The sequence below is a fragment of the Centruroides vittatus genome, unplaced genomic scaffold, assembly GCF_030686945.1.
Source record: "Centruroides vittatus isolate TY-2023 unplaced genomic scaffold, ASM3068694v2 contig_950, whole genome shotgun sequence".
Taxonomy (NCBI): domain Eukaryota; kingdom Metazoa; phylum Arthropoda; class Arachnida; order Scorpiones; family Buthidae; genus Centruroides; species Centruroides vittatus.
Window position 1 is genome coordinate 274,858 of NW_027122629.1, and position 23,528 is coordinate 298,385.

Sequence of the window (23,528 nt, forward strand, 5' to 3'; positions counted from 1 at the left end):
GTGAAATCTTTAAAATATATGAAAAAATTTTGAAAATTTCAATACAGTAATACCCTGAACTTACGCGATAGGTGGGACCGAGCGATAACTGCGTAAGTAGGGGTATAATTTCGCATATAAATACATACAAATTATTTTTAATTGGGGCCAGAGACTAAAGAAAACAATAAGTTAGAAAAACTTGTTTAATAAAATCTTAGATAATACATATGTATAACAAATTATATTATTAAAATCATAAACCAAAGTTATTTTGATGTAGAAGGCTTCATAAAATCTAACAAATTTGTCTGACAGCTCAAAGATTTCTTTCTCCCGCAAAATTTCTTCGTAGCATGCTAATAATTTTTTTATTTCTCGTTTTGTAGAAGAAATGCACTCTTCGTTGGAGTCTATATTATCTAAAATTTATAATCCCTTTTCAATTGAACTGAGGCCTTCTGTCAAGTTTTCTCAGCTTCGAGAATTTTTTCTTTACCTTTTATAATTGTTTTGACCGTTGATTCTGGTAGATCAAACTTCTTTCCAATTCACAAATTTTCATTTTTTTGTCGAAGTCTTTAATAACGTTAACTTTACATTCCAAAGATAAAGTTTTTCTTTTCTTGTTTGATGCAGAAGAACGAGTTCTACTTCGTTTAGATGACATAGTAGAGTCTCTCAAGTCTCCGTAGATATAACAAATGCAGAAATAAATAACACAAAATAAATTGTAGCTATGCGTCGATTCTGCGCGACATGTCCGAACATGTAAGCTGAACAATAGTGTGGGGGAGTGAGTAATCAAGAGTTGTGTGGTGCTCAAACAAAAGACGAATCAACGAGATTTGAAAATCACATAACTCCGGGTTCGCGTAAGTCGGGGTAGCGTAAGTCAAGGTATTACTGTATTTATTAATTACTCAATCTTTTTAAACACTTAAATAGGAAAGGTTTGATTTTTTTTACTTGTTTTTACTATTTCATTAATGATTAAAAAACTGTGCAGGAATTCCTATTCTCCAATCATGTTTTTGAGTTAGACATTGCTGAATAATAAGGTGACAAGTGTTTACTATTCTGAAATTGTGTCGTTAATCTTATTTGTTTCTTAAACACTATGTAGTGTAATTAATTGATCACTTGGCATTCCTTCATCTCTTTATTTCCAATTCAGTTGAAATAAAGAGATGAAGGAATGCCAAGTTATCAATTAATTACACTACATAGTGTTTAAGAAACAAAAAAGGTGACAAGTATTAAGAAGCACAATTAATATTATTTAATTCAAATGTTGGAGAATCAAAAAGTTTAAATTGTCAAAAATTTGAACCTATCAGTTTTGAGAATTGAATTAGTTTTCTTAAAGTTTTTTGTTCAGCAGTAACTAACGTCATATTGTTTAGTGATATCACATTATCTGCATATTTTTCAACTCCTTTAATCATTTCAACTTTTTTAAAGCTAAAGATAAAACTGTTTTTTTCATGCTTGGAAAACATGATGTGACTAAAAATGCTTTTGTTTAGACATTTATGCCAGTAAAACTGAAATGTGACAATTTCACCCATGTTAGAATTTACAGGACACATATTTCAGGGAATCCCTGAAGTTTTATAAACTAGCAGACTATGTGCTGCTTTCTTTTTTTGAATTTTATATTCAGAGTATGAAGTGCCTGGTTTCAAAATTGAAATTTATACAAAAAAAATTTGAATTAACTATAGTTCTTTCACATTAATTAAAATACAGATTTCAAGGGTTCACTAGATACAGAAAGAGTTTTTCATTCAACAATTACTTAAAATTTTCTGGGGAAACAATCGCAATAAGATGTTTTACCCATTATACTATTAAAATCATTTCTAATTTCCATATTGACTGACGGATTAATATTTTAGATTTTTAGTTGCACATTTTTGCATTAAATCTGATTTATTTTGACACACTTAATTTTAAAACAATGAAACTAAAAGGTTACTTTAAAACTAAAAAAAATTAAAAGATTTGAATTTTTTTGTAGTCTTAGGAAGCTTTTTATAGTTTTACTTTAATATTAGTTACAAAATGATTAGCATATTATAAATTATTTTTAATCTTTTCATAAATAAGCTTAAATGTTTTAGTTACTTTTTAAAATATAGTATTTTAATACTTAGTGCATTTTGCTAACAAACTTAACATTTTTACTAAGATTTCATTTTTTAATGATCATACATCTAATTGTTAAAATAAAGTGTTTTACTGAGAAATCAAAATTGAATTTGCATCCTGTAATTGACTCAAATATTTAAATTAAACTGACAGTATTAATAGCTCATTAATTTTTCATTGTATAAAAATAAATGCTGCATGCACTGTTCTCTTCTCCTCTAATCTTTTTGGCCATTATTAACTGCAAGTTTCTTTACAAGCTTAGAATTTTTGTGTGTCTTATTTTTGGATTCTGCATTAATTTTCTGGTAATAAAGCAACATTTAATTAAATTATTCTTTTCTATATGTACTTTATTATTTTCTTTTATGTTTCTTTTTCTCTGTATTAGGTTCATGTTATCATATTGGCTGTTGGGATTAACCAAACAAAATTGCAAAGTCAGTCTTTAATACCTGACTAATATTCTGTAGTTTGCTAATTGTTTATGATTAATTTATTTTATTGCATATTATTACAGGGATTTCTGAGTGGTGCAGTAAAATCCCTTCCTTCTAAATGTTAAACTAACACTTAATACAAAAATATGCTTGTAATAAAATTCATTTTAAGAATTCTTGATTGTTTATGATAGTTCCATGAATATTTTAATCTAAATATTAACTTTATATAATTTCACAGTTTAGATTGAACTCTACCTGAATATTTTTTGATTCTAGATAAATTTTATAAAGAAGCTTGTTAATATTAATAAAAGTATTTATAGTACTTCTGCATGTACTTATTGATTATTTTAAATTTTATTTTAGAACAGATATATTTTACAATAATAATTAATTTTTTATAATTTAAGGCAAATGTATTAAATCTATAATAATAAAATCTTGTTAGAAGACTAAATCCAGATTTCTATTTGTTTGAAATTCCATGATATAGATATACAGCATTTGATTTGAAATTGGTCTGTTTTATTCATACTTTAATCTCTCATATGCATTATTAATCAATCTAGATATTGATTCAAATCTTGAAGTTAGATATATTTAATAAAAAATTATATAACAGTGTTTTCGTTCAGGTACACTCAATTCAAGTGATTTATTTTATTTAAGGATATGCATTTTGGGCATTCTTTGTTTCTCTAAAGTCTGTTTTATTTTTATTACTTTTATTACTGCTACAATCTTTTAAAACATTCCTATTTTACATTGCATTCAGCATGATATTTTGTTTAACATTTAAAGTTCTTTTTATATTCTTTGAGTATCACTAACATAATTTCTATTGAAAAATTGATGTTGTAGTTTGATGATCTCCAAACTTTTTTGACCACATACCCCTAAGATGAAAATAATTATAAGTTGTACCCTCTATAATATAATATATAAAATCTATTGTTTTGGGGTTCTCGAATACATATTCAGACAAGGAATTGGAAGGAATGTTGAGTCTAAATGAATCTCACTTGTCTGCAATAAAACTTTTCAAATAAATTAGAAAAATTTACACATGAAATCTATGTTTATGGAATAAATTACTCGTCTTTTTTACATATCAGAAAAATTTGCTAAATTTTCACTATAAATACATAATTCCTGCTAAATTTCCCACTACCTGCAATTTGAATTTTTTCCATGCATGATCACAAGTGATCATGAGCCTATTTCTTCAGGAGGATGACTATAAGATTAGACAGACTGCAGACAAGACACACACAGTATTTTGAAGGGAAACTTGGCATACTCCCAAGTATCACCTTGCATATCCCACTTTGGAGACCACTGTTGTTGTTAGTAGCTGTCATTCATCTTGTAAGAATGTGAGATCTGTTTTACCATTATAATCAAAGCCATTTTAGACTGCCACTGATCTTCCTTCCTACTGTTGCTTGGAGAAGATCTGTTCTTTTCTAAGATTATGTTAATAAAATGCCAAGCCATTGGAATCATCTAGGTTGAATTTTTTCTCATCACTAAAGATGACTCTTCTCCATTCATTTTACCAAGGTATGTATTTTGCTCAGGCCACTCTTCTTTTCTCGTGTTGTTCCATAAATCGAGTTGTTTCCTTTTGTTTCATTTTGTACTTTAGGATTTTGCTGTAGTTGACAATTACACTCAAACCTTTTTTTGTGCGGTATACCAATTTGATTGAAATTCATATACCGCACAAAAACAGGTTTGAGTGTATTGATAAGGTAAACTTGTGAACATTTATATCTGGATCGTGGCACAGTTGTGCGAGATGTTTGCCAGAATTGAATTTCCTAACAACTTCTCTCTTGCCTAGGTTTAAGCTTTCTTAGCCCACCAAAGGACCTTATCCAATATAGCTTTCCAAGTTTCAAAAAGTTGTTTACCATATAAGAAGTATGGCCAATTTTTCCAATTTAGCCCGATCATTTATGGCAGTTGTTGGTATATTTGCTTAATGGCCAATTCTTCTTGCTATTTCTCAAGATGATATTCCTTCATCTTTACAAGCTGTAATTTTTTCTCAAACACAGTGCTGCTTTTTAACTCATGTTAATGAAGTTATCTTTACATATCAAGAACTTGTTTAATTATTTTTATATATCTTAATGTTATCACCTGGATGTGGGCTTTCTAAAAGCTTGACATAGTTCCAATGTATCTCAACATTATGTTCTCAAGCTCTCTATAGAGAGGTTTCATGTCGACATCACGAGTGACGTCATGAGCATGCGCAATTGTCCAGCGCCATCTTTGTGACTCTTTGTGACTTGTTTACGTTTTGCGTGTGTTCACGTGCGCTTTAACTGGAGTTCTTGTGTTGTTTTTTTTCGTCGCGAATATCACTGTTGATTTGTTGTGTAATTGGGTGTAATGCTAGTTCACTCAAGAACAAAGGAACATCATTTTTTAAAATTCCCGGCATTATTTGTCATCAAGGATCCCAAACTGAGGAGCTTTCACGACGAAGGCAAACTGCATGGCTCTCGAGAATTAACCGGAAAAATTTCGTTACGAATAAAGTGAATATCAATACAAGAGTTTGTCAGAAACATTTCATTTCAATATTTACGTTAATAAACACTAAGTTATATTTTAAAACCTAAAAGAGTTTACTCGATTTGCTTATATTAATTTATTTAGGTATAGTGCATTTATAAACGAATAACTAATGTAATTTCAGGCTTTAGCTAGTGCAAACTTATAAACATTACACGTTAAAACTAAAAGCAGGCTTATTATATGCTAGTTTCAACTAGAAAATAAAGGTACTGAACAATTTGAATTAAAAAATTTCCACAGCTGTTTTTAATCAGACTTTTACTTTCAGACAAAAATTCTTAGTTAAGAAATACGTAAAAACACGAGTTTAAACAAAGAAAACATATCTTTCCAAGCAATATTACTTCGCTGTTATTCATTACTTTTACATTTATATCAGGAGAAACCCAGCTACTTGTTAAATAGTTATGGGCCTCTAAAGATTTATAAGCTTTCATTTGTGACAGGGTGTAGAAATTTGTTGTCAAAACCAAATAGTTTATAATGTCACCAAATTCTACTTTCGGCCACAACTCATGATCTACGACGAAGTCTGATAAACTGGCTTTGTATGGATTGCCTTGAAATAACGAAATTTTCTCTTCGTACAGAGCTGCATCTCGTCCTGTTAGACCGCTAGAATAGCCCACAAGAAAAGAATCTTTTTTAACTTAATCAATGATAATAGAACTGCAGTATTTTTGTACATTTAAACTAAAAAAAAGACGTCGAATAACAGACCACGTGCAAGCTAAGCGAGCGAAAACTACCACAAAAATGGCGAATGGGCGGAGCAAACGTGTGTTTTATCACGTGACATGCGACCTTGAAACCTCTCTATAGTAATTAATGTTATCCTCCTGTTCCTGACGTTTATAGTGTTCCATTAGTCTTTTTTTTAAAGATCTTGATGTAACTCCTATATACTCCAATTGATGTTTTTCTCTCTTGTATATATTGGATAAAATTAATATTACATTACTTGTCATATGATTCTTTAGTCTTTATTAATAATCAAAATTGATTTTTAGATATTAATTTATTAGTTTCATGAAATAAAATTAACATTCTATTAAGATTGACTTATATATACATATTTAAAAAACTGAAATTAGCAAAATTTTCAGAATATTAAAAAAGTACTTTTATTTCTGATAGTCCGGAGACAATTATGTTTAAATATTTCTTTTTGTTTTTCATATTTTTGTTGTTATAAATGAAGACTATATTATATGGAAATATTATGTTTAATTAATATTTCAGAGGAAAATATTGTTAAACCTTAAAAGTCAAATTCTATTTACATTATTAGTATGATTTTGATCAAAGAATGTCTAATTTATAATGTATATCAAAGATTGATTAGTTATAAGAATTTTTAATCATTTAATAATTTAAAGAATTGATTCTGATATATTGTTATAAATCAATATATACTCCAGTTATTTTAAAATTAGATTAAGCTAAGTAGGTAAGATCTCATAGATAACTAAACACTTTAAATATGTTAGTTAGATTAGATGCTCCATGACTGGATTTGTTTTTAAATAGGAAAGTTCCTTTACAATTCAAGTTTTTCTTTTTGAAAAAGATTTGAATTTACTCTTGATTGACTAGTTACAGTGCAGAGTTTCTATTTCCTTGTTTAGGTCATATGAATATAAAAATTACTTTAAAATATTGTTAAAAATAATGCAGACCAATGTTAGTGGTTAAATCATACTAAACTGTCATATAAAATATCACAAAAAATCTTTTAGCAATAAGGAAATTAACCATTACTTTTAATTAATGAAAACATTATTTTTCTGTTTTTAATATTGTTTTTCATGTCATCATTTTATACATTTATTCTGTTGCATTTGATTTTTGGTTGCCCGATGATAGTAACTTAAAATAGTTGTAAATATTTGCACTAATTAAACATCAGTTAATTTTATGGCTACTAAAAAGTTTTTTGTGGTGTTTAAAAGAATATAATGCAAACATATTTTATTACATATTGATATTAATATTTTAATTGAAATGTGTTGCCTTTAATATAAGGGAAGTCCAATATAAGGTATATTGGCATCCTGTAATGTTGATACTATATGTAGAATTGACAGTTTTTACACACATGTGATATATGTCTAATCAGATCAAACATAGTTTTTATACAACAGAATTTTAACATCAGATGATGTAATTCATAGTTACATAATAAAAATGACTGATTTATAAATATGCCTTATTTTTAAAAACTTCTCAAAAATCATACTATCATGAATAAGGTTTCCAGTGTTCCTTATCTCAGAATAATCCATTCATCTTATCTATGTTTCACAAACAATGTTAAAATGCTAAAATACTTATTTATCTATCAGTCAATGAATGTAAATGAAATTAAATAGTATTGATTAGACTATTCACCAATATAAAAGAAACTAACATGAAATGAGAGAGGCAAACATAAGTTATCAGACCTTTATTTAATGGTATGAAAACAACTTAATTAAGACAATAAATAAGCAGACAATCTTGTTGCACTCTTGAGCAGAATATTTCGTTCTTGTAAATGGGGAAGTGAAGAAAACAAAATGGGTCATTGTATTGAATTCCTGTATATTGAGTATTCATAAATAAGGATTACACTGTATTTTCATTTGCTTGAGCCATTCTATAAAGCTATAGCAATATTAAACAATTATAGAGTTTATAACAGAATGTTATTAAAAATAAAGCTGATTTCATAATGCTTTCAACAGCAAAAACTATAATACTTAACGCTATAATTCACCCAATATATTAAAAAAATATTATTATATCTCTGCATTTTTTATTAAATCTATAATTGTTTACAGAAAAGTTCATTAATTTTTAATATACATTTTTTTGACTTAAGGTTCTACTAAGAAAAGGAATTGTCAGAGTACAGTAGAGCGTCGATAAGTGGAACCAATTGGGGACTGGGGTCCTTCCAGTTAATGATTTGTTCCAGTTTCCGACTTTGTATGAAAAAATACATTAACCTGTCCGATGTTCAAATTTTTCTCCGTTGCGTATTGCTTCCTGTTGAATTTTTCTCCGTTGCGTGTCGCTTCGTGTTGAATTTTCGTCGATTTTAAGCCTAACGAAAATTTTTATAATAATCATCGAGGCTATCGTATCGTTAAAAATTATTTCTGCATTTTGTACAAACAAAATAAATATATCAAAGAATATAAAAAAACATGAAAATTATACTTTAGAAGTAAATTTAGTATCAAAAACATTCGATTCAGCACGACACAGTCCGACTGAAAATCGTTCCACTTTCCGACCATTCCACTTACCGATGTTCCACTTATCGACGCTCTACTGTATTTGCATTTATTTTATTTTATTATATGCAATTCTGTGCAGTTAATATCTCATTACTATTAGTGTAAGATGTATTAATTGATGTATCAGCATACAAGGATATAAAATATTCATTTTTAACATCAAACATGTTATTTTAACATTTGGCCAATGGTATTTATGTTATTGTAACTAGGGTTTCTCAAATGGGATCCTGGGATCCCAGCTGTTTTTTAACCCACGAAATTCTTCTCATCTTGGGAAATCTTGCATTTTTCTTAAAAGTTCACTTTTTTCTTATTTTGTGTTGAAGTTTTGCAAATAGAAAGTATAATTAACTCATAAACTGTCAGAATACATTTGTATTTATTAATTTTAAACCTACTTATTAGTTTTTTAAAAATTTTTCCTTGTTATGGCATGTCACAGATTGTCAATAATCAATATGTAGCCTATTTGTGACAGGACTCTGAAAATTGTTTACTTGTCAGAACCTGTAATATATGGCATAATTGTGCTTATGCTGTCTTAATTTTTAACCATGCCCAGTAGCTTCAATAACTGCATAATGCCAGGTTGTGCAAATTGGGCAAGGATACAAATGAGTACGAAGTATGCAAGTTTGAAGTTTTTCTTCGTAAACCTGATTATTAAAACCAAATAAACTGCCAAATGATCGGGCTATAAGCTTCGATGTCGCTATTAAAGCAGCCGCAGCCGAGGAAGACATATCAAGAATACTAGAAAGCAAAAGAAGTACTACAATCTTGAAAACGAACTAGAAATCTTTCAGGCTACAAATGAAAAAACACGTAACATCTGTCTTCTCTTAAATGCATTAAACACAATTCCACTTGCATCAATTGAATTGGGAAGGGCATTCTTGGTAGCAGGACTTTTCATTACTAAAATAAGAATCAGATTGAGTGATTGGAATATTGACCATCTTTGCTTTTTAAAAATTTATTATAAAAATTTACAATAATATTTTGTATTATGTATTTTTTAAATATTGAAAATTACCTTTTAACTTAGAAGTTTGATCTAAGTTCATTTTATTCTTTAAATTTTCAACTCAATTCAAAGGCATTTTTGTTGTTGTTGTATGCAGTTTCCAGCAAACTTTAATAAATTTTTTCTATTTGTGAAAATTTCTATGTAATTGAAAGATAATTTTTAATATAGTATAACTTACACAGCATTATTAATATGATTTTGGAGGTTGCAGAACGTATTAAATTACTTTAAAAATAAATAAAATAATTATATCATTTGATTCCAAGATATTTTGTATATCTTAAAAATAAAATAATTAATTCTATCCCAGGATTCTGGGAAACAGTTCACTTTTATCCCAGAATCCTGGGACAAGCAAAAGACCAGGAAATAAGAAACCCTAATTGTAACTTAATGACAAAAAAAATTAAATTTATTCTGTGTAAACTCACAAATAGATAGATATACTTCAAATATAACAACTTTACATAGATTATAACTTAGGAGGCATGAAATAATAGAACATGATAAATTTGTGGCCCCTTTGCCACTGTAAATTATCCAAATAATCATTAGTTTAAATTTTTTATAATTAAAAAATTTGATTTTATGAATCTTGAAATAAACTGGTAATGGTTTTATATCATACATTTGATTGAGTTTTTTCAATAAATCCATTTGAAGACAGCTATCATTTTATTTTACACACAAACATATATAGATGTGTGTGTATGTGTGTATATATATAAATTGAATTAAAATTACTAGGAAAATGAGGAAGGACTGACTGTGGGTACGTTTGTTAAGTCGAACGAGTTAAACGCGTTGGTAACGAATCGTTCGAAAAGTAGTAGTCTCGCTCAGTGCGCATGCTCTGCAGTGATGACGTATCGAACGAAACTCTAACGGAGCTCACGAAGGAAAGAGTTAGTTTACTTCGTTAAGAAAATGGCGCCCAACGATATCGATGTTTCTAGATCTACTCGAGTGTTTAAATTGTGAATTAAAAGGTGAAATGATTGAAATAACTGTCCATCCGAAGCAACCTAAGAAAAATATTTTGGATAAGGCTGCACTAGCAACATTCATATCTTTGATTTTAGAAACAGCCATTTAGTTATAACGAATCGTTCGAAAAGTCTAACGAAACAAGAATAACGATGACGTCATTTTCGTTTAACTCGTTTGACTTAACGAACGTACCCTGTGTTAGCTCTTTATGATGATGATGCATATTTTTAGGTTGTATATATTAAAATTGTGCAAATTTTCAAGGAGTAATTAGTTTTCAAGTAATTCTTACACTAGATTCACACTGTCATACAAACCTTGTAAATGAACCAATAAAACAAAGTAAATACAAATTTGCAATACAAAGCAAATTTGCATTGTACTAAGTGATGCAAACTGAATTAGAATGTAATTAATTGAAATAATTAAAGTTCGGCAAAAGTTGAGACATTTCGACACAACAAATTAATGGAACAGTTGCCAAAAGGAGACAAACTGGGTTTGTATGCCGATACGAACCTAGCTTTATAAAATTTGAAAAGATTTTTTGTAGGTTTGTTTCCTTAAGTTGTAATTCACAATTTCACAAATGTATTTAGTATAGTGTAATTTGTTGTTCCTATTTATAACAGGTGTAGAAATTTAATTACTATTTTTTTTCTGTCTTTTATAAATATTTGTTTGATATTTCCTATCTGATTTTTTTCTTTGCATCTAATTTATTACTTATTGAGAAATTATAATTAATTTATTTAAAATTTTGAAAAGACGTTATATGTTTGAAAATGCATTTTTCATCAAATAAAAATCTTGAATCTACAGTATAAAAAATTTCTAATGAACTGTTTTATTGGCTTTTAGTCCAAAAAATATGTTTAGTATTTTTTAATCTTTCTATGACTAATGCTAATATTAATTATATTCGTACAGTATTCATAGATAAAGAATCTCCTATTGTAAATTTAATTTTATAGTTTAAACTATAATTTAAGTTGTTGACTTTACTATTTTGGAATAAAGAATTTTTGAAATATTAGAGGCATTCAGTTTGTTGATATTTAAATAAATTTGAATCAGAAATATTTCAGGTAGAGTGCAGAGTTACTATTATGTATAATAGTAAGATATTGTAGTTGTACGTACATGGGATTTTTAAATAATTAATATTTTGTGCCATATAGATTAAATATATTTTAAAAATATGCCATCTTATTTGCCAAAAACTTCCTTCTTTTAACTATTTTTTTAAAAATACTTTTTATATTTTTATTACCAGTTTTAATTAATTAAAAATGGTTTATTTTTTCTTTGTATATTAGCATGCGTAAATTAGTTCTTAACTTAAAATAATTTTGCCGAATGCTTAGTTTGTTAAAAAATTTTAAACACTATTAATAGAAATAATTAAAAATTGGTTATGTTTACCGTGAAAATTTCAATGGCTGGGAATGAATGAATTAATAATGTAAAGAAAATATCTGTAAATTTCTAATTCCAATCCTACGATAGCTTTAATGGCTTGGTCTGTAACAAACACTAACAAAATTTCCTGCTTATGCACACTCAGGCATTGGAATCCAAATTATCTTCTTGCCATAATTATGTGAGAGAGAATGCGTCTTTACTAGAAGAGGATATGGATGGATCAATGTCAAGGTAATACATTGTTTTTATTGCTATTTATTTATATATTTAATTTTGAAGTTGTCAGTAACAGTAAATAATTTTTAAAAATGTATTATTTTGAACAAATAACACGTCCTATCAGCATAATTTATTTTTTGTTTTTGCAGAAAGGATTCGAGTCCGTCCAAAGAAAAAGATAGCATCTCTTTAATAGCTTAATCCACATAAACCATCATTATTACCAAAACAAAACAAAAAAAAAATATCAAAGCACATTAACACAAAGCTTGCGAGTTTCAAACTAAGTCTCAAACTGTTTCGTGCTTCAAACTTATAGATTTTCATGCATTTTTCAAATGTAAATAGTTGAGTATATGTAATTGACAATGTTTGCTATTTGTAAATAAAAACATTCAATAAGTTAATTTATATTTATTCATATTGTGCTTCAGAACTGTAGAAATTCAATAAATTTACAATAACTAAATCCCAAAGTCTGTTTTTTTTTATTAAAAAAATCCCTGTAGTTCAATAAGATTGATATCCAGTTCAGTTACAGTGTTGTCATTCAAATGACATAAAATAATCTTAAGTTGGAGATTAATAAGGGACTAAATCAGAGAGAGTTTTAATCACTTTTAAGTTTATTATAAATAAAACATTATTATGAAATAACTATTGAAGGTGCAGTTTTGTCATAAGAATCCATTTTATAAAAGCTAAAAAGTTAAAATTTTATTTGAAATTGAATTTCTATTCAAGAAATTTATATTTTGTAATACGATCGTACTTATTAAAATAGGAAGATGATTTTGTCTAAAATGAAGATTATGTACAATAAATTATCTGAAATCCACTCACTCGGACTACGGGATCGTCGGTCGGTTAACATTAAAAAGAAATTTACAATGCTAGAATTTTGTGATTTTAATTGCAACGGTTATAATATTTTAGAGTAGTTTTTCATTTCTTTTCAATATATTTTTGTACGATTTCATTTGTAATTACACAATTGCCACATTTCCCTGTCCAGTGACTGGATTAATGAAAAGTTAATTTTTGGGTGATTAACCATATTATAATGACAAAGAAACAAGTTGACAATAGCAAGGGAAAATGAATTTAATAGATTTTGCCACAAAAGCAGCTGCAACAATTGGGTAGAATAAAATGCTTACGTCACAATAGTTTTATGTTCATATTACAACAGAAATCTGTACACAACATCTATCAGTTACAGGAGCCTTGATGGTGGACATGCCACTGAAGCATAATAGCAAGAAACAATTAACTACCTTGCCTATTTTAACACTGAGTAATTGGCAAACAAATCCCAACAGGCCGACGATTCTATAAGAGGAGAAAATTTTCTGCACCGTGAAAACAGTCGATATGTGAAAATTACGTGCTTACGGTGCTAGCTATGTATTCTGGTAAACGACTCAAATGAGTTAACAACCAATAATAAAAACAATTGCTCTGGAAATTTTCTCGACAGAAGAAAATACTATTTTGTATATATATATTTTTTTTATATTTTTTCATTGTATATTGTTAAATTTTGCATGTCTGGCTCCGACTTGCATCCTGAAACATTTAATTCAAACATCCATTACCGACAAAATAATTTCTGTCCCAGCTTATAATAATGATTCTATATACAAACCAGTACCTTGCTAGACACACTCCATACAACTTTATAAAAATAGACAGGGTTTCACTGGGATATACCTTATAATACACAGACTTTATACACACTGTACAAGTGGTGCAACTTACACTGCTAAAGTAATGCTTATGATCACTTTTGAATATTATTTTTTTTAACTTTTTTAAATTTTTTTTGCATATGGTCAACTACTAGGACAATCAACACTTTTGCTACCGTTAAGGGTGCATTATCCCCACGGTAGTTACGTAGCCGGTTAAACTGGAGATTGTGCCTTTCTAAAACTACTCGGTCTTTGGTGGGTAGCTGGAGTCTGCACTGACAACCGTTTGGTATGACAATGCTTTGCATAAGAAACTTTTGTGCATTTAGTTGTTACTGTCGATTAGACTCGTTGCCAGCAGATAAAAAGAGTTATAGAAAGAAATGGCCAATTTTTTACACTCTATACATAGATTAAAATTTACCATAAAATTTATAAATTTATTTGCCTCTTTAAATAAAACTGTGCCAACATTTTTATTAACAACTTTGCTAAAGCTCATTATAACAATTTCAGCTGCACCAAATTATGTTGGCAATCGACGACGGATTGCCTCGATATTTTAAATGTGTTTTTTTTTTTCTTTTTAATGGGTTACACTTATGCTCTTGCATTTCTTCTAGATGATAACATTAAAACTGTAACAAAATTTAGAACATATATAATCCAACATTTTGAAGCTATTGAGATGGCAACTAACTCTATAACCAGGTACTTTAAAATATTCTTACACTAGTAAATCACAACTTAGTTGTGTAAAAGCGATAACATCATAACAAGCCGATGAGATATACTTTTCAAACAAGCAACATTGTACTTTAAAAGAAATCGTTAAATCTTTATGGACCCTTCAATAACAAAGAACATAAACTGACAACAAAAAAATCTTTAAACAACAGTTCGACTGCCGTATGGTAAATATTTTAGATATACAGAGAAAAAGCTCACAACAATAGGGCCCAATCTACATTAATTTCATTTTCCTTTTGGAAACTGATAACATTATGGACAATAATCACTCATTACTTCCACCTTGCATGTTTTTCACTGACAACTGAAATCTACCATGCATTCTACAATGGCAAAAATATCATAAAACATGACTGCAGTAGGATCAAGGTTTGTTTGGAACGGGGTGTGTGAATATATATCTATATATATTTATATTTTATCTTCAATATATTTCATTTTGGAAGCAACTGTTTGCAAAATTGGAAAGCCACACATCTCCCATAATATCCGGAAAATTAAAGTCCACAGTTTAAGGGTATTCTGTAATATTACTTTGCAATGGCAACTACACTAGGAAAGTTGTATGATATAAATTCTGTCTCAGGTTATCCCAGGTTCCATTGTGATGATTCCTGTCGTGGGTTCGTATGTTCCCGCTAAGTAGTAGATGTCATTGTTGTCAAATATTGAGCCAAACGTTGGGTTTTGGCACACCTCTTGGTCCCTCCTTTTCTTATATTCTTCCCAAGATAAAACTTCACACTTGTGAGAAATTGTTTGGACATCATTTTCATCAAGATGGGAAGACTGGAAGAGCGCACCCTGTTTGAAATATTTTTTGTTACTTTATACTTTTGCTTATAAAATAGAAAATCGTTTAGTTTTGGTCTAAAGCCAGTACCTTTAAACCTGCTAGCCGTTTTCCACCTCTGGTTTCTTCGGGATGATAAAACCATTTTACTTTGACCACCATGTTTCCACCCCACGACTGCCACATGGTCTCGATGCGTCCTATGTACGGCAGATGAGGTCTACCAGTAGATAAAAATACCGCACAGTCTCCCACCTATTACCAAAAAGAACGATTATTTGGGAAATTCAAGAAGTCTTTTATGCAAAATTGGTTCAAATTGTTTACCTTTATAGTTTCTTTCCCCCTAGTAACAGCTCTGTAATAATCCTTCTTTGCTCTTCCTTTTGTACCACGACGTCGGAAACAATTACCAGACCATCGCCACAACTGGCGCGCTGGCAGGAATGCTAAAGGTAGAAAATATGTTACTCGTTATTTCTCTTTTTTGTCAAAAGTATGTTAAACGTTACGACGATGACTCACCTGCAATTTTGCTCTTTTCTACTGACGGCCTCCTATCGCGCCGTTTCTTTTCACCGTTTTCGGAATGACTGCTTACAATCTACATGTGTATACATTTTTATCAGTTATTGCTAATAAATTGCATATTTATATTAACTATAAAAATTTTTTTACCTTAGCTTTCTTTTCTTGGGGAACACTGTCAATACTGTCATCGTCAGAGCTATCACTGGTGTCGGAACAGTCGCTACTGTTTTTTGAGGAGTTGTTATCGAGTTCATCGTGATGATGAGGTAGAGATTCTGTAGTATTTGTCTTAATTTTAACAGTTAATTCAGATTTTTTCCTATCATTCTGTAAATTAGACTGTACAGAAAGGCTGGAATTGGCATTGAGAGATGATGCGGACACAGGTGACAAATCTGATGAAAAGGTGTAATTACTCCCATTAAATGGACTTTCCAATGGAGATGCATAAACTGGAGACACCCCTGACTGCTCAGATGATGATGACACTTTTTGTTTATTGATTTTGTGCTTTTTGTGGTGGTGGTGATGGTGATGGTGGTGATGATGATGATGTTTTGATTCATCACGATGTTTTTTGTGCTTCTTTGGCTTATTCGTCGCCACGGTAGTTAATTTGCTCGAAGAGTTCAGTTTTTCTTTATCTAATTTTTCATCTATTTCCTTGGCACACGCTATCTTGGAATTAGTTTTAATTACTTTTTTTGACGTTAACAGAGATAAACCAACAGGCTGTGTCGTAGATAACACATTACCGTTGTTGCTATTTGTTACAGTAACAGACGATGTTGCATTCTTTGGCAAATGGAATGAAGTATGGGAACTCTTTTCCAACTGATTTGTTTTTGCTTTAACACAAAAAAAAAGAAAATAACAATCAGTTCTCAGATTATCAAAATTTTAATTTTTTTAACAGTTATATCTGAAAGAAGTAACATTAATGTATTTTAGACAATGTATTTCTAACACAGAAAAAATTGATTTTTATTCATTGTATTATAAAATTAATGTTTAGCACAAGATGTATCAGTAATTAAATTTGCCTAAATAATTTTTTTGCTATGAATGAAGTTGCAGGTTCAGGTGTAATGAAGTTTTGGTAGTAAGGTACCAAAACTTCATTACACCTGAATGTCCAGTCCAGCATATGCTTGTTTTCATGTCATGTGACTCATTTGGAGGACAAAAATCTGAAAGTCTGCATCTACAAACAAACTAATTACCAAATATTCAAGGAAAATATGGAGTATAATCCATTTTTATGGATAAAGAGAACTGCATCAATTGACATTCGTTGAGAACTGGAAGTTTGGTATGGAAATGACATCAGTTTTGCACACTTTGTAAATAAATTGTATTGAGGTTTCAAGTCTCTTCAAAGGAAACTGTGGTGATGAGGAAGGTTACAGATGACATTCAATGACAAACAAACCTGTATCTCACATTGAAAAAGCTATTCAAAATAACCAAGACACTACATGAAATGGAGAGAACATTTGATTATTCTTGTGGAACAATACAAGACATTTCAAATGCCTAAACATTAATGACAATGTCTGATCCTGTGTGATTCCAAGGAAACTTTGTCTGTTGGCAGTCATAAATAATTGCAGATGGGGTTTTCTCTTGATCACCTCAGTTGTTATGCAAAGTGATGCATAATTACTTTTATTTCATGTGATCATTATATTATTATAGGCTGTTTCCCAAGATAAAGTCAATGACATGGAAACACCTGAAATTATTATTTAAAGAAGTTCAAGACTTCCTCAAGTACTGATGAATTTATGGTTATTCTTTGAAATGAGATTGGAAAATTGATCTATAAGAGATTAGATCTCCTATGATAAATTGGAAAATTGAAAACTCAGTTTCTTCATGACAACACCTATCTGTATACTGCAAAAGGTACCACTGAACTTCTTAGCTGAAAACAGAAAAATTTTCTCCAATCTGCCCCACAGCCCAGACTTAACCTCATTGGACTTACTATATCTGTATGGATGATGTATCAATCATGAGGTCTGCCAATGGCTGAAACATCAAAGCCCAGATTTCTTTCATGAAGGAATAGAAAATGTGATGTTTATTCAATCTGAAATTTAATTTTTGATACATCCTCATACAGTGCATATGGGAAAACATGACACAGTAAAAAAAGCAATTTATGACATTGTTTGACTTAATCTAATGATTTCCTACTTCTCAGCTATTAATGGCTGGATTTGACATAGTCTCTCCTACAGACTTGAGATGTTTAGAGGTTTTTATGCAAAGTATGTGCTTTTCCAAATAGTGCAATCTTCTATTATCAAGCTCTAGATCCCTTGAAATGGCTCTTGGTGCTCAGACTACAGTTGGAACTATGACTGGTCTCTTTCCACAATCATTCAACTTTGATTTGCAGGCCCTTATATTTAGTGACCTCCTCTAATAGTTCTAATAGTGTTCCTTCATCTTTGTCACCTGAGCTGCTACATAGAAAGAAACAAGATACAGATTACAATCAGAATAATGTCTGGCATGTTAGGAGCCAGATGTTTATCAGTCTGTATTCGAAAACCTCATTGTTGCTACTTTGATATTCAAAGTTTCTTAACACTTTGCCGAGATGATGCTTGGGCTAATATTATAAGACTTTTCAATCTGTGTTTTAATTTCATTTATTCTTAGTGCATGTTCTTGTGCACAAAGACTTAGGCCTTCTGTTTCTGTAAAGTCACTTTTCTTAACCATTTCCATGTTTTTCAACACTTAGGGTATTGGCCATGGAGGACTTTATTTTTCCAATTGCACTTTTTGGTATGCTTCCTTTGTAACAAAGGAAGTGGTTTGCTGTAATTCAGCATTCTTAGCTTTTTTTTTTATGTATTCCAATTTCTTCACTTCTTCTTAAAAGTTTGTTTAATCTGTAGCAGTTCTCATCTTCCATCACAGCATGGAAGCTAAAGGTTGTCATCATCACTTTGTGGATGTAGGACGTAATTGTCATTATTTTTGTGTTGTCAATTATGCCAGCAGCGTAATGTATAATAGATACTGCCTGGGTATTTGCTACTTTCATTTTAAAACTTTCTTTTCCTGCCTAATATAGTCTTTGCTGGTCTTGTTTTTGACTTCATTGTGTTTGATATTTTCTGCCTATACCTAAGTATTTGTTGCTCTTTATTTCACTGCCATTTAGCAGTTTTACACCTTCACTAACTGTGAACTTTCCTTTTTATCATCAAATCCTAAGTCTATCATAGTTAGGGAATTCGATCCGGCCCTTATTTCTAATCCCGGGATTTTGGGATTATACTTAGTCAATCCTGGGATTATTTCGGTATTGAGGGTTAATAAAAAATAAGAAAATCTTACAGAAATCAGCTCTTTAATCAACAAATCAAAATTTAGACAAAACTCAACGTATTTTACGGTATACACCTACCTAATCTAATCACTCTAACTAATCAGACTTAGAGTCAGACTAACCAGACTTAAAATCACTCAGTCTTCATGTTAAAGTTATTCTTTTTCAAGCATCAGTGACATCTCTTTAAACTTACATAAATTGAAAAACCTTTATGTGACAAACTATGCAAATAAACGTTGAAAATTAACAAAAATCTCTCTTAACATTGACTAAATAGACGACTTTCATGTAACAACCTAGTAAGTAGGTAGTAAAGTAAGTTTCTTAGCAAAAAGTATTTAAAAATAATATTAATCAGTCACATTTTTCTTAAATATAAAGAAAACTAATCTAATAGGAACATTCTAATTTGAATTGCGAAAATATGATCTGAGAAATAACAACGCATCCAGTGTCTCATCACCAAGCCTGCTCCTCAATTTGTTGTACCTATACGCAGCTGAGAAAGTGCATTCAGGTTCGATGGAAGTTGGAGGAATTGTTACTAAATACTTATAAACCCTCTCTAGATTATAGCTATGATTAAAATTTGGAAACTAATACAGGTTCATTTCTTTCTTAACAATTTTTGAAACATCATTTTCATGCTGTTTTCTATTTCCAGCTGAAGCTTTTCTTTGAGGTCAAAATCACTTTTTTCCATATTTGTAGGCTTGACTTGCATATTTCGTTTTTCCTCTTCTTCATTTTTTTTACCATTTAATCTCTCAATTAATGAAACAACCTGGTTTTTATTATCGGGACCTTGCTCGGACTTGAAAATGTATGCATTATTTCATCGTCGTCAGCCAAATTGTCACTATGAGGATTTTGTAGAAGCATAAAATGCCGCTCAACTCATTTCTTCGGTGACCTTTCGTGTGCTTTTGTAAATGTATCTTGAATTTAGAAGCCAAATTGGAGCTATTGTCATATAACTGCTTAAAAAGAAACTTAAGGGCAGCATCTGCACAACAGAGTGATGGAGCCAAGACTTTAATGATTTTACTGGAGCCAAGACTTTAATGATTTCATTGATGAGTTCAAAATCGGACTCTTCCAATTGCACTGGATTATTCATATCTATAAGCACCTTTCTGATGCTAACCTTCAAAAAAGCAAAACACTCGAGCATACTGTCGAGGCTTTTCCATCCAACTTTTTTAAAATGATGTCAATCCCGAAAATTTTGGGACTAAAAAGTGGTCGGGATCCCAGGATCAAATCCTCTAATCACAGTATCATTACTAAAAAGATCCTGACAGTGTTGAGCAGAGATTTGATTTCAGCAGCCTTGCCTGATTTTCTTAAAAATTGATTGTTATTCATAATAGCAATGTTACTACTAAGGTGAAAGTGAATCCCCTTGAAATATTCACCTGTGTATGTTGACTTGGCTTACTACTTTTACATCGTTTATTGTCAGCTGTGTTTTCTTAATTAGCATTGCATTCATGACCACCTTCTTAATGTTGTTACTTTACTGTGTGGAAATGACTCGAATTAGTATCCAATTGTGTGGCAATGACTCATAGCCTGGATAAATTACAGGAAAGCCTTTATGTGTATTTGTTCTTTGCTTTCAATTTTCAAATATCATCTTGTCTTTGACTGGTTGATCCTTCGTACTGTACCTTTAATACTTGATAGCAATTTTGTGCTTACTCCAAAAGAATAAGAAACAATGTAGAACTTTGCACACTTCAAATAGTGGTCCTGTGTGATATGCCATAACATTGTAAATACCATTCTTCTCTAAATTCGTTTTATTAAAGAAATCAATTTTAATTGCAATGTTTTCTGCTGCAAAAAAAATATTGTGGCTATACACTGTAAGTGGCTATATTCCGAAGTTGAATTTATGTGTAAGCCATAATGATGTAAGTGCAAGTCACGTGACTTTTGATGCTTAAAACATTATGGCTTATGTTTATATCATTTTGTTGTTCCAGATAATTTGTAACTTAGTTTTTTTTTTACCATTTTATTGTAAAATTGAAATGAATTCCTTCAAGACTTAAAACACATGTTCTAGTGAATGAATTCCTTCACTAGAACAAGTGTTTTATCTCTCCTGAAAAGTTTGTTTTTTGGCATTTACAACATTATTTTATTCATCAAATGAAGTATGCAATGCCATAGACTTTATTTTGTACAACGGAACAGATATGCATTTTGGGCTATTTGCCCCTCTTTAGTCCTTATTGTACAAATTGCAATATCTGTTCTATTCTTCAAATAGTGTTCCTGTGTGATAAGTTCTACATAGGAATTTTGTGCTTCCTTTGTTGTTCTTTTACCCATTTCCTTTCTGTTCAGGTGGCAGAAAGTTGTTTGTTCTAGTCAATCTTGTATTGCGTCAAGAGCTTAAAGATGATTGGATGATAACTACTTGGTACTGTACTCTTTTTAGGATCTTTCAGAATAAAATATTTTCCAGGTTGTCATCCATTTGTCCACTGTGGAGTATTTTGTTCAATTGTTTGATCCAGAAGTCACGTAGTTCTATCTATTCCAGTCTTTGTCTTTCTTACTCACTTTTCTACCAGTTCATTATTATTTATGTTAACTTATTTTTCTTTTGTGTCATTTAACAGAGATGGTATAATTAACAGGAGATCCAATATTGTGAAAAAGTTTCAATTAGTTATAAATGTTACATCGTTTATGATTTAATATTCAATTTCAAAAATTATTTCTGCTGCCTTCTTAGTATTAATTAAAGAAAACTATAAAATTTGATCATTATATACTTACATTTCTTACTTGAATTTGATAAAATTTTAGTTTTTTTGTTCATTTGACAAGATTCTCGTATGGAATCTGCTAATTTTTTATCGTCCATACTTTGTTTGCTCGAAGCTGCACAGTGCCTTCGTTTAAGTGCCAGAAGTGGTGTTGGCTTCACAGCTAATTAAAAAAGTCGAATATTCAATATTTGAAAACCAGTTTTGGTTCTGTAAGTACTAATATTAAACAGTATACTTACTGACGATAGGGTAATTAGGAGGCAACAGACGAATGTCTTCGAGGGGAATGCGACCGGAATCGCCGTCGTCAAATTCCACATATATCAGATCGTCACTGGGCACAGAATTTGCTATATAAAAAAGAAAAAAAATGAATCATTTAAAACAGAATTGTGACTATCATTTTACAAAAACTTAGTAAAGATAATTACATTTTGTTACTGTTCCAGGATACAGACATCTGTACTGCTGACTCCAAAATGCACAAACTCTGGAACCTTCGATAAGATGATGATGCGAGGTTGGTTTCACCTCTAAAACCTAAAATAAATCCATTCATTGATCATTTTGAAAATTGTATTTTTAACAAATTTTAAGATGATTCATTTCTAAAGGTTTGAAATGAAATTATTTACATCATCATATCTTAAATCACAGTTATTTATAACTGGCACAAAAATCATTGGTTTTATATATAGTTTCTAGAAATTCAAGAAATTCTTAATTTAAAACAATCTTTACTAGGAATTAGTTCTTATGTATAATTTTAAAAAGAATCTAGCAAGCTTTAAGATAACTGGGATTACTGAAATTGTAATGTGTACTTCACTGGCTCTATGTAAATAAATGCTATAAAGCTAGCAGTCTGAACTATTGCAGATGTAATAGCACTAATTTGAAATTATTAATGACAAATGTCAATATATATATATATTATGTGTCAAATAAAAATACACAAGCTGCTGTGATAAAAAATTGGTTTATATATATTGAAAATTTCTCTAAAAATATATTCGAATCATTTGATAAAATTGAGCAAGATCTTTGCAGGTAAAACTAACTAGCAATGTAAAAACAAGTTAATGTTACTTTCAATAATGTCGTCATCCTGGAAAAACTAATTTTTACAGTATTGTTAACATCTTAGAATATTATGGTTTCTCAGTCACAAAGATGCTAATCAAACCGTTATTGTCTCTGATATGAAAGTTTTTATAAAAGGATAATATAAATGGATCTTTCTTTTTGTAGTAATACAGATGGTTCCTTGGTTACAAACATCTGACTTACAAACTAATTACTAATAAGACCATATCTATGGAAAATATAAAGTTCAACTTGTAACGAACAGCATGCTACTATACTTGTTACAATGAAGGAAAATTATTACTATATACTAGTACTTGTATGTGTTTATATATAATAAAATTATACATATATGAAATATGATAAAGAAGAAATGTTTGTTAGTCTGTTCCTCGTACATTTTGACGTGTT

General features: G+C 30.0%; 2 protein-coding genes across 4 annotated transcripts in view; one reads left to right on the top strand and one right to left on the bottom strand.

The window, feature by feature from the left end:
• Positions 1 to 12,526, top strand: part of LOC136985080 (nuclear distribution protein nudE-like 1) — a 52,425-nt gene extending 39,899 nt beyond the window's left edge. The window contains exons 9-11 of one of the 3 annotated variants that reach the window (XR_010882276.1): positions 2,525 to 2,573; positions 2,654 to 4,236; positions 4,312 to 4,503. Coding sequence is in view for 1 of the 3 variants with exons in the window: in XM_067282284.1 (XP_067138385.1) it covers positions 12,043 to 12,131; positions 12,269 to 12,320 (141 nt within the window). In the remaining 2 variants the exon portion in view is untranslated. Of the gene's footprint in view, positions 1 to 2,524; positions 2,574 to 2,653; positions 4,237 to 4,311; positions 4,504 to 12,042; positions 12,132 to 12,268 lie in introns of those variants that run through there. The other 2 variants (XR_010882278.1, XM_067282284.1) reach the window with 2 other exon arrangements.
• A 679-nt stretch (positions 12,527 to 13,205) lies between these two features.
• The window catches only part of wge (winged eye), a 162,202-nt gene continuing 151,879 nt past the window's right edge, over positions 13,206 to 23,528 (bottom strand). The window contains 8 exon segments of the mRNA XM_067282285.1: positions 13,206 to 15,367; positions 15,447 to 15,611; positions 15,684 to 15,805; positions 15,882 to 15,960; positions 16,035 to 16,735; positions 22,039 to 22,191; positions 22,271 to 22,381; positions 22,463 to 22,571. Of these exon segments, the coding sequence (XP_067138386.1) occupies positions 15,146 to 15,367; positions 15,447 to 15,611; positions 15,684 to 15,805; positions 15,882 to 15,960; positions 16,035 to 16,735; positions 22,039 to 22,191; positions 22,271 to 22,381; positions 22,463 to 22,571 (1,662 nt within the window). The 3' untranslated portion in view covers positions 13,206 to 15,145.